The following is a 12,542-nucleotide window of genomic DNA, read 5'->3' as shown; positions in this document are numbered from 1 at the left end:
GCACACATTTGCAACACGCACGCTCACATTCCTCTACCTTGTAATGTGGACAAAAGAAAGGGATTGGTGTGTCTACTCTCTGACGTCAGTACTGGACACCTAGTGGGGCAAATAGCGGACACCTTTATTGTACACGAATATAAATAAACAATAGCATTTTATAGACATTCCCAGTTCCATAGCCAACCAAGACATAAACCGAGTGAAATTAAGAAACATAAGACAGTATGTTTGAGACACGTCTTGTTTATACGCTACCCAAAAACCGAAAACATAATAAAAGTGTAACTCACCATCTATTGAGAAGTTGGTGAGCGCGTGAGTATGCCGCGAGAGTTCCTGACGACCGCGGCCCAGCGCTTGCATTGACTCCAGTTCAATTCTGAAAAAATATTCAACAAATCAGTTTTCAGATCCGACCACCTTTCTCTTTTCTTTAAGTTTTAAATTGAACCCCGAGTAATTAAATTATATGATTTTTCAAAGGCAGAAAGATGTTATGAGTTACTACTATTTTTTGGATACTTACTTGTTGGCATCCTGCGTCCGGCTGTACTTGTGGTTGAGCCCGTCGTACTCGGCTAGCGAGGTGGTGAGGTGGTGGGGCGGCGAGGCGAGGGGCGAGGCGGGGGGCGAGCCGCCCGGGGACGTCGCCTTCTCGTCCTTCTTGTCTGGCTTCGAGCGCGGCTTGCGCTGGATCTTGCGGTTCGCCGCAGAAATTATCGACGACACAATGTCCCGCGTCGACACGTCCTTACCTGGAATTTGGAAGGCTACTTTGAATGGTATTATTGGTTTCTCACACGGGATAATGGCTGGACATAAAATTTAGGACACCAAATAGGTTGTATCAATCAAAATTTTGAAGGGACAAATAATTTGGAGCTTGTGAAGATAGTTACCTTCAATCTTCTTAACGTTGTGTATGAGGAGGTCTCGTGAGGGTGCAGGCGCGGGTGACAACTCCTCCGCGCTTGTGGGGGGGTCCATTGGAGGGTCACCCTCCTCTTCTTCGAAATACCATTCGTACTGCAAAAGGGACGAAAGATTTATTATAATAGCCATAAAAAATATCAGATTTCTATTTATTTGGCTGATGTCATTTGGATGTACTTACATGTGTGAGGAAGGACTCAATGATGCGACACTGGCTGGACATATCATTGACCATGGCCAGCATGTCGTCGCTGGCCGCCCGGACCAACGTTGGGCCAAACACAATGGCCAAGTTTCTGGCCTCCATCTTATTGTAGGCGGAGTGTGCTACCACTCGCCGCAAATGTTGGATCAGGTACTTGAGTGTTTCGTAGTGTGCGTCGGGCAATGCACGGACTAGACGACGCAGCTCCCGTGCTCTTTCTGGTGACCGATCGGCAGCTACAGGAAGAAGCAAAAGATTTTATTATTTAACCACATTATTTTTGTTTGCTGTCTTCAAGAAAGCATTTACGGCTAATACAGTTTGTTAACTGCAACCAGTTGTCGTTAATAGTCAAGCAGGGACACCTTTGTTTAAACACGGATGTCACGATATTTAAATATTAATGATATCTAAGAATTGTCTCTCCATTCAATTATGTATAGTGGCAACACTGACTGGGTATTCCCAACAGTGTAAAAATAGACTAGCTTATTTAGAGAGGTCTGCTCATTAGACTTCCATTTTAGGCTCATGGAAAAAATCACATGACCAAAAAAATCCAGGTAGGCCAACGACACTGTATTAGCAATTGATTGCAAGAGCCAACAACTTGCCCAGAGTTTTTAATGGATTCTCACTTATTTCTACATATATCTTGTTCCCAAAATGAGAAAACTCACCAATAAAAGCAGGATACAGGTCAGCCGTAAGCAAGGGATCAGGCAACCTCCTTAGATACGCCTTCAGTAGACTTGAGGCGACGTGCACATCTGCCCACCGCGCGTCGGCCGCGGGTGGAGGCTCGCCACGGTCGAGGGCGGCTGCTAAGGCTGCCACGCCGGCCGCATTGCCGGGCACTCTGTATACGCCCACTGTGCGAAGACCGTATGCCTGGGGAAGGGGATGAGTAAAGAATTAGGAGATAGAAAAAGGGCTCAATATATTTGATCTAGTTCATTACACAGGTTGTCAAAAATAGAAATGTTAGACTGTTTCTCAAGAAGTTATATACTGTTGAAATGAGAACCTCCAATCTCATCGAAGATTGTCTTAGGTTTCCGCTTAATTTTACTTGAAAAGACAAATTTCAATGGCTTACCTCAACGGCATGTGCAGGTAAAGTCACAGCTCTAGGCACGAGGGGATGTTCGGGATCATGCGGGCACCGCTCGAGTGGTGCCCCGAGCCAGCCAGCCGCGGGTGCTGCAGCCGCCGCCGCGCCTCCGTGCATGCGACGCAGCTGCTTCGCCATGCGACCCTTCCAGGTCTTGTTTTTGGGAGACGAGGGCAGGGTTGGGGTCGGTGGGCCTGTAAGAAATAGTTCTGTTAGTGTGCTGGCCCGAAGATCTTTTATTTAACAAGGATTTGTAGACGTGTTGAGCAAAAATAAAAGAAGGAGGTAGATTGGGGTTCTATGTTTGATTCTTTTCTCGTATGTATGAGTGTAGATATTTGCAATGATGTTTCTGTCAGTTATTGTGTCAATGTTTCAAATCTCTTTGGTGCTTACATAATGTAAATTGAACTTTTATATTTCAGGGGTAAATAAGATGGTGCTACATACCAGTAGGAGACCTATTCCTGCCGATCTTCTTGCTGCGCTGCGGCGGGAGCGGGGAGGGGCAGTCAGGCGCCGGCAGAGGCGCGGGGGCCGCGGGCGCAGCCTGTGTCTGAGTCGGCTCAGCCGGCGGCGGCTCGGCCGAGTGGCGCCGGAGAGCAGCCAGCCAGCGCTGGGCATCCGCTGCACCTTCAGCCTATGTAATAAAGTTCAAATTACAATAACAAATTTTCTATTGACACTGATCGTCAAGTTCTTATTACAGGACCTGATACAACTTGTTTATCAAAATGAATTGAATTTGCATTGGAATTTGGAATGTTCAAATTATAACAATAGGTACGTCGCAGTCGCTAATTATAATTGAAACATTCTAGCGTTGAACAATTTGCCAAAATTACGTGTATTGGCAACCTGCCGTCGTGTTTATCATTGTATGGAAAATGTTACAAAAACTCATTGTTGTAGATATTTTTACACTCGAATGTTTCGTAAGTGGCAGATAAGGTTAATGAACGTTCGAAATAGAGTTGACTTCAATCAGGCAGCTGATGCATGGGAAGCAATTGCCCAGGTACGTTCAATCTGTCGGAGGTTACTCTGGTTGGGCATATGGCAATTTCACTTATGAACGTACCTGTAGTAACAACTCTGCGCCCGCCGCAGTGGTGACGCGCACCACATGTTTCCTCTTGGTGTAGTCGTCAGCGAGCGCTGCGAGGGAGTAGCGCACATCCAGGGCGTCTCTGGACCCTGGCTGTGCCTCCGCACCGCCGCCGCTAACCGCGCCGGGGCTCTATAACAATCGAAAATAGAACATTAGTGATTTCAAAATACGAATCAGGATCTGTCAAGACTAGAGAGGTTCCATTCTTCCTTTCCATTGCTTTCTAGACGATTTGAGGTCAAGTGTAACAACAAAAGAGTATCCAGTCATTCAATCAACGCATGACGTACAAACGTGTTTTGAAAATAATAAAATAGATTTTCTTTGCATATAGTTTACCTACGGTCGTGAACGGCTGAACGTGCAGCGATGACGTTCACTATAAAGAGTAACAATAGATTAGTTACCACCATGTCCGCGTATGTTTTCAATGTCTTGGCTGCAGGCCATTTGTACAGTCAGCGAGAAAAGTCCAGAAGATACTTCAGTATTTTGAATAAAAAAACACGTGACGGTAAAAACACTGAATTCTGAATCATTGAAATGCTGAAAAGCGTAGGTACTGAGGTATCGTAGGTACCTACTTATGTCTTTGACTGTTCACGTCAATACTATACATGCGAGGAGAAAAAAAGACGGACAGACATGACGCAAACAAGACGCGTCTCAAAAAAAAAGATTGTAACACGACAAATGAAAGCTCAAAATAATAGATAGTCACCGTTTTCATGGCCATCTATTAAATCAAGGAAGTACCGTGTAATCGAACCGTGTCTAGCCGTTAATAAAATTATTGTAATTACTGCGCATTCCGAAAAACTAGTTGATAAGTCGTGAGGCGACAACACGGAACTAAAATAAAAGCGTCGTCTAGCTTTCACCCCTCCCCTAATTATAGGTGTTTCAGAAAGAATAGAGATGAATCATCACACTGCACAAATGTGACTCGCATTAGTTGCAGAGTGGAGGTGGTTGCTGACGTCACAAATAGGAAGCTACAGAGGACTTGCATGTTGACAAGTTTACGAATACTTGAAAGCATACATTAAGAAGTGCTATTGTAGCGAGAGATAAGATACTTGCTAGCTTGGCCAGTGCGATCCTTCTGAACATTGTGATTCAGTGGCGCAGCGCACGCGCACCGACGCAGATTGACCGGAACAAAGGCGCCATCACGATAATAATAACACGTTTTTACACAGTTGCGCTTTAATCTGCCAACTTGATTTCCACTCGCAAATTAATCTTCACACGAAATCAAAAATCCAAGAACTAGACGTTTGTAATGGTCTTAAATAACGTTGAAACAACAATGTATTCACTAGCAGATATTTTAAAGACGTTTGAAAATAGATCCGTAATTAATGCGAATGCCAAAAACCCGTGATGACGATTGACGAAAAAAGTTTAACAAACTTCAGAATGCTAACGGTTCGGAGATTGACAATGCTTTAAAGTAGGTCGTGAACAAGACGGAACATTTCTCTAGTTGCCTATATAGTGGTGAATAGGTGTTGTTAGTCGTCGTGTTTGTTTACCCGCCCGCGGCAGAGGCTCGTTACTCAAAGGAAATCGAAAGTATGAAGGCGGTCGCTTCTTCCGCGGATGCGTGCTACATCGTCACGGCACGCGAGTCAAGGCCCTTGTCACGGTATCACCGGATAACCATCTGTTTAACCGGGTTTAGATTTCAATCTCAAATGAGTTGCTGTTTAAGTCGTGCAAAGACAATGCCTTGAATCTTTCATGCTGTTTTAATTCACCTTCTTGTTAAAAACATTTATGTTTGAGATTTTGAAAGGCAATGCAAGTGTCTTCAATGATTTATTTGTGGCCTACAACCTCAACCTTTAAACGAAACGAAAATGACATTAACTTGGAGAAGCAACTCGAAAAATGAGCACGACTCGCCATTTAAGAGACAATAGATTTATTTTACGGTAGAGCCATTTAGCTTATCGTGATCGAATGCCTTTAAACTCAATTTTATTTCGTTAATGTGAGAAAACGTTCGTGTTTCAAATAGTCTTGAAAACTGTCGGTTCTCGATAAGAATCGATGATTTATTGTGACTGACCCACATTAACCGATTTCCGCATATGTAACAGTGAAGTAAAAATCATGTTCGTCTGTCTGACGACAACGTTTAGCGATTGTAACCTATTCACATCAAATGCAATTAGTGGGTCAACGGCTTGTCAGAAGTGGTACGGTGACGTAACGAGCGTGCAATACACGAGAGATGCTAATAAACAATTAACAGGGGAGCTAATGAGGAAGCTCGTTGACTAGTCCCGTTCGCGAGGGCGGCTGCGGTGATTATATAGAAAGTACACGAAAGAATGTCGGACCTATCGAGTAATTGACCCGATAGTTGCAGGCTCGACGGCATCTATTGGTAATAGCATATCGCTTTACTTGTAGGTCAATTGCCTATACCTTCCAATAATCGTAATTGCGAGGCGTGTTGTGTCTGTGACGCCTTCGCGTGGACCAGAATTAAAATCTAGGTAAACGTTCCTTAGGCGATCAGAGATCGAAAGCGAGTCGATCGTGGCTTTATTTAATATACATAGAGTATTAACTCATAGAGTATTAATTATATAAGGCCAGATCTTTATTGCCTATTTGCTTGGATGTATGAAACCGAAACTGGACATACTTTGTTTTTATAGCTTCGTCTCAATGGATAATCATCCATGAAGAAGGCTTTACCTTTCTGCCGGTACGGCTACAACGAATGCCTCATGTTAGCATAATAGAAGCCAGCTAGGTGACATCAAAGGATATTTTGAGTCCCAAAGAATAAATGCGGCGCATCTTGAAATAACTTCAGGAAACAGTGAATGCAAGCTCACCAATATATCGGTGTACCAGAGTGTCATGACTTGGCGGCAGTCCACGCACGTCACAGGTGAGGCGCTGTGGTCATTGTCATCGCCTGACACCGCCACCGTCTCACACACCATGCACTTGCACGTACACTCACTCAACAATACCCTTCCAGCGAACTTTACACGTCAATTCGAAACGAGGGCATTGGCCCTAACGTCATTCGCGAACTTCCGAAATAACACCAAGTGAAGACACAAATCCGTAGCAGTCGATATGGAACATTCATACCAGTGTTGCAATATATCAACAAAGCTCGATATATCCGAGAACTCGATCGAATCGATACCGGCGATAAAACAACAATGTGAAAATTGAATAAATTTCCGGAAATGTGCAGCGCTGCCGGGCGGGCGGCGCGGGCGCGCGACTGAAGGACTATGACGGCGCTCTGCCGAGCTGCGTCTGCGCAGAGAAAGTGCTCCCGCGCAGACTCCGCGCCGTCTGCCAAATTGTCTTTTTCACTGAACGGAAACTGGTGATTTTTTCCGGATGACCCATTCAGCACTGTACTGGTATTTTCTTCGAATTTTTGCGTCTGCTCTGACACGCATACTTAGGTAAAGTTTTGGAGTTGCTTCCAAGATATTCGATGAATTAAACGTAAGTAGGTACCTACTTAATGCTGAATTTGTTCCCATTGGCTAACTCGTAAGAAGGACATTAAATAATAACATTTCATTTGATCATCGAAGACACCGAGAAAAATCTGAAGAAATCCCGTGTGTTTAGTACACATCTATCAAGTCGCTAGGTGCTTTCAACAAACATGAGTTGTCTGTGTCAGGAGAGTGCTAAGATCCGGCTACACCGCTTGCAAAGTGAATTATAATCGAGTGCTCATCAATGGCCGTGTCACTGGTAATTTCCTCGGAGCCGCGAACAAGAGGTAATGATCGTAATTTGTCAAACTTTTCCTTCGCGCTCAGAATTATTGGCGTGTCAAATAATTTCAAAATATTTTGAGGCACTTAGCAACTTCCGACCTCGGGAGTTCTTTAATGTTTCCCTTCAGAAGTGTGACGTGGAATTTTCCCTGAAGTTCTGAGTATCCATTAGTATGAAAAAAATGGACAGGATGTATTCTTTCATATCGGTTCACAAGTTGTCCGCAAGCTTATTAATTTACATCCTTTTTATTCGCGAGATGAGAAGCCGTCACGAATTTCCTCGGTTTGTCATTGAACTCGGTACGTTCTAGCTTTCTGTTCACATTGTGTCAAAGAGAAAGATTGCTTTACTGAAATTGGTGAAGCAAACGTTCTACATTTCTCAGTATACGTGTCTTAACAGTTTTACAAACTTTTTCAGGGCCAGTCATTGCTCCGATACGCATGTTTCTTTGCAATTAAACTTTTTTTGGACGATGAACAGAAATAGGAACACCGGAATGACTTCAGCAGTCGTGTATATTGACGTACGAAGAATAGCTTCTTAGATTTCTCGTCGTACGAAGCGAGTAACGAATCGAATGACCCATTCACATGATACATAATGACGCTTTCAGTAAATAAGTTTGACAGTTTCCGTAATATTTGCGTTTCTTTTTTTACGTAACTCTGTAGTGGCGATTTGTGTAATGCCGTCTGTGTCGATTAAATCTATTTATCGTGACGAAACGTGTAAGTGTCGAATAAACAATAGGCGGCTTGGATGATTCAACAGCGGCGTCTTGAAAGATTTATGGTGCGTGCAGTAGTATAGATCGATATTTGGTAATAATGAGTCACTGTTGCATAATGCCTCCCGCCAGACGTGCCGGGCTCTTGAGAGGGCTATTCTGTGCGAGAGATCGCGGCAGATATAAGACATTTAGCAATTAATTTTATATTATGTAAACGTTAAAAGCATAAGTGTTGTGAGTAACGCTTTATTGAACTTTACGACCATTAAGCGTCTGGCGAAGTGATTGAAAACATTGATAATAAATTTTATGCTTGCTCCAGTATTTCGAATTAATTTCTGAATTGTTCTTTTTTGCTACTGACGCTACAATAGTGTCAGTATAAATCTGTCTGCACTAACAATTTTATTTCACATTACTTTCAAAACTCGATATTCACCCAGTAAACGCGTTTTGTAACTTTCTACATAATCGCATCCTGTATTATGATGTACGGTGTAATGTGCGGATTTACGTATTTATCGATAGAAAGTATAATAGAAACCAGATCCCGCGCCGCTGCCCATCGATCCCGATCCGCGTTACGTTACGTCACATCACTTTGACGTCATTCGTATTTGGGTCAGGCAGTTTCATGCATTCATGTTTTATAACCTATTTTACTCTATTTATATCATTGTTGTTTGAAAATGGAACGGATATGCGGCCTACGTGGTCATCAGATGCGTTATGAAATTACATCAGTGTTGCAAGTTGCAGGTGATTTATCTTGACGGTGCATCAGTGGTTAAATAATATGCAAGCAGAAATGTACCTATACTTATTTTTTTAATGGCGGTCCTGCAACCTGCCTCATTATGGTAGGTCGGCTTCAAGAAACGAACAAAAATAGCAGGAACATAATTAGCGAGGTTGAAAGTTCACTCGACCGTGATAGCGGCAACTTCAAAGCGGTCCCTACCAGACTGTTTACTAAACAATATTAACGTGCGTACGTTCGTTTATGTTCATTTCTAGAGAATTTCCGATTGCTTCTCATATGTAAGTAAATGTATTTCTGATTGGAAATAATGTTTATTTAGGGATCACGTAGACCAAAATTTTAATGACTTCTTAGAATTCCCCATTTACCAAAACTTTTTAGTTTACTTTCTGAAAGTAAAATTAGAACATCGAAAACAGCTTTCTACGTTACAGCGTTTAACATTATTACAGAGTAACAACACATAATCAAAGCGTTATACACAATTACGCTAGCATCTAGAAAGCTGATCAAATAAGTCCTGTAGGCGAAGCCACGGGCTACGACTATCATAGCCTTAATATAGGTAATGATAGTCGATAGCCTACTTGCAAATAACGGTTATATTATAATAACAATTGATGGTATTACGTAAGGTGGCCTAATGTTTTTTTGTACGCAATAAATAAAGGCTAGTGTAGACTGATGATGTAAGATGAGATCGGAGGTTACATTAAGTCTTATTTGATTTGTATCTGAATGGACGTCGTTATTACATTAGGACAGTTTGTCGGATACGTGTATTTGCTTGACATTTGTTTGTAGCATTTGAGAAGATGGATACTTATGTTGTTTATAAGTTTATGTGATAACCAAGTTACATTAGATAACATGAGCATTATTATCGTTAAATTCAGTTTTTTTGTTCTTCTTCTCATCGTAAAGAATAACAAAGAAATTAAAAGTGCAACTCAACATTAATTTTCGCGGAGACACAGTTTTAATTCGTACACAAATCGTAAAAAAGTACTAAACAGGCACATGTCTCGGGCAAGTTATAAAATTTCACGCTCTACATAACGCCGAGTCGTAACTGATGCAATTCGGTACGCCGCCATGCTTATTGCAAGCAAAACATAAATAACTTAATAAAGATGTCTCGAAATTAATCGCGGCTCAGAAGCTTTTACCCTCATTCCGATCGCAAAGTATATACGGAAACAGCACAGCAATATTTGTACAGAATCGTATCATGATTGACGTGTTTCCTAATTTCTTCCCCTCTAAGGGTAAGTTGCACCATTTAACAATAGCTCTAACCAGTAGTAAAGCTACCGTCCATTGGTCAAATCGGTGATTCGACAACTGAAATCGGTGCTATAGTTAGAGTTAAATGGTGCAACTCACTGTAGAAGTGTGGCTTTTACAAATGCATTAACACTTATCACAGTTGTCAGCACGAGTCGAGTTTGATCGCACGTGTCGTCACGGTTAGAACTTTCTTCGGCACTTTAAGATGTTTGGATAAGTATTGAGTGAAGTCTTCGTTCGACAAACACTTTACTGTGAACATTCTCTTAAGTACATAAAAAAAAATAGGTAACAGAATTATTATCGTCTTGTTTCGATCTTTTGATTGGTCCGTTAAAACCAGCTGGATTGAAGCTGTATGTGTGCAACAATCCCGTAGACAGAATACACCCAATCCTTCAAGAGTAAAATTTAGTGTGACACTAATCATTTAATAAAGGATATTGCTCACTATCCACAGCTAAGTGCGACACGTCTATAAAGACATCGAAGTCGTTTTGTTTACGGTGTGTTTCGACCCCGAAAGGCAGCCGGGCGCTGCCTCGTGCCGCTTCACCGGCTGCCGATCGCTCGGAACTGATCTGCTGACTTTAATAACTTCATTAATTTCTCCTCAACGCGGTATTGTCCGTAGCGTAACGTAACGAGAACAAATTAACTTCATATGATACTAATGATGAGTGTTTAAGCGACATTGAACCGCTTTGGAGAGCATGAAAATAAGTTTAATTACGCGGAGGCTTATTTTGCGAAGTTGTAAGTGCACCTCCTTGAATTAAGAAAGGGTATGTATGTTCGTGATACGATAGTATACGAGAAATCACTCTTCGATAGCAGAAGTAATAATGATCTTTATTGTACACTTGTTCCCTCATCGGAACTATCATGTTGTCAGCTTGTCTGTCAAGAAATCGTAAGACCATGCGACAGAAAACACTATTAAAAGCAAATTGTACAACAATTTATGTGTCAATGTGTTTGTTTTCCTATTTCTTTATCGTAGGTAAATAGCGGGCAAATTATGTAATTATGTACTACGGAATCAGATGTAAGAATCAAAATCAAACTTCAAAGTTGAATTCGGATTATGTTAACACAGTTATTGCACACATTCTGAGTAAAGAAATGTTGAGCTGATAAACCGTTTGGTTTATGTAAATATTTTGGTATTTCCACGTTTTTCATCATGTCCTACTTCTCTCAATATTGGGATATCTTACATGTTCTTTATATTGGCTTTTATATTTGTTTACATAATCTCAATTCGAAGATAACACTGAACTTGTGTAATGAGCTTTCATTTTATCCAATTTATGCGATGATTAACTTGTACTATAAACTTGAATTCATGAAAGTTGAAAGAGTTCGGAACAAAAATAATGAGGCGGAGGAAGTTTATAGATTTAATTAATACTCACACGTATGTTATGGTTCGTTGACCGACACAATGGTTAAACAAATGTCGACATGAAAGGAAAAGTTGTTTTTTTAATGTTTCACCTCAAATCTGTGACAGTGAGTGACGCGTACTATTAATCAGAGTGATCACTTTCTATCGATCGTCCTGATGCCTCATTTAGAGGTGAAACACCAATTGAAATTAGTTAATGTTAGACAGTGAGTGACTTTTGGCGAATGTGGGCTGGCATTAGCCAATACATGGATTAATTAGTCTGCCTTTTGACGTTCATTACTCATGTAGACATAATTAGTTTCTTCTGCATCGATTGGCACGTCGAGGTCCAACCCCCATAGAGTTATTTGAATCACATGTCCCATCTATAGTTGAAACCTGATACGATGAATCACTTAGAATTTTGTAAGAGTGGAATATGCAATTAATGTTAGAAAGTAAACAATAATAATTGGCGCTCGTCCGGAGCCCACTCGCTCATTGAAAGCGCAGATGCGGAAGACTGGATGTGCCACGTGGGTGATATTGTCTAACCGGAGCGAGAAAGTTCCTGTGATGAGTAACTCCATTGAGCAAGATCATAAGGTTACTTGACAGATGTAATGGAGAGTGAAAATCTTGATTGTTACCTAACAACGATCTGAATAATCTGATACTCTACTTGCGTTATCCTGCCAAAAGATTATCTCACCAGAAAAGACAATATAATTACTTAAAACGATTTATGCATTTCGTCGACGCAAAATACCTACAATCACAATTTGATATGTTATTGACTTTTAAATGACATTTAACATTACTGCGCATTACATAATTAGTGTAAAAGATTGTTTCCACTTATATGGCATTGCACATTTTGCAATCATTTCCAGTGTTTGTGTATATTTCCAGGTTGGTTGCGCGAGGTCGTCGACCCCGGCAGCGTGGTGCGTCGCGGACGAATAGGCGTGCGTGTGCGCAGCTAACTGATCGCAGGATAACCGATTGACAGTAAAGAGCCCACTGAGATGCACTATTGCGATTCTGTTGCCATTGGGAATGCACAATGAGAAGGCGTTTGATTTAGAAATCAATTGAACAGACACGTGTTTCGTTTCCGTAATGTGTGGTAAGTATTCTGCTTTCAATCAATTAGATCTTTGTCTCGATATTGACATCAAGCCAAAGAAAAGTTACAGATTTCCTGCAGTAAA

At 41.4% G+C, this 12,542-nt stretch overlaps 1 protein-coding gene across 1 annotated transcript in view; it reads right to left on the bottom strand.

The window, feature by feature from the left end:
* LOC110372685 (rho GTPase-activating protein 23) overlaps positions 1–12,542 on the bottom strand; it is a 288,969-nt gene that overhangs the window by 3,493 nt on the left and 272,934 nt on the right. Inside the window, 8 exon segments of the mRNA XM_049839107.2 lie at positions 294–382; positions 530–758; positions 903–1,029; positions 1,118–1,377; positions 1,822–2,032; positions 2,241–2,449; positions 2,706–2,895; positions 3,337–3,495. Coding sequence (XP_049695064.2) covers positions 294–382; positions 530–758; positions 903–1,029; positions 1,118–1,377; positions 1,822–2,032; positions 2,241–2,449; positions 2,706–2,895; positions 3,337–3,495 — 1,474 coding nt within the window.

The sequence above is a fragment of the Helicoverpa armigera genome, chromosome 9 (genome assembly GCF_030705265.1).
Source record: "Helicoverpa armigera isolate CAAS_96S chromosome 9, ASM3070526v1, whole genome shotgun sequence".
In the NCBI taxonomy this organism is placed as follows: Eukaryota; Metazoa; Arthropoda; class Insecta; order Lepidoptera; family Noctuidae; genus Helicoverpa; species Helicoverpa armigera.
The sequence above is the reverse complement of the archived record's forward strand: the minus strand, read 5'-3'. Positions and strand labels throughout refer to the sequence as shown.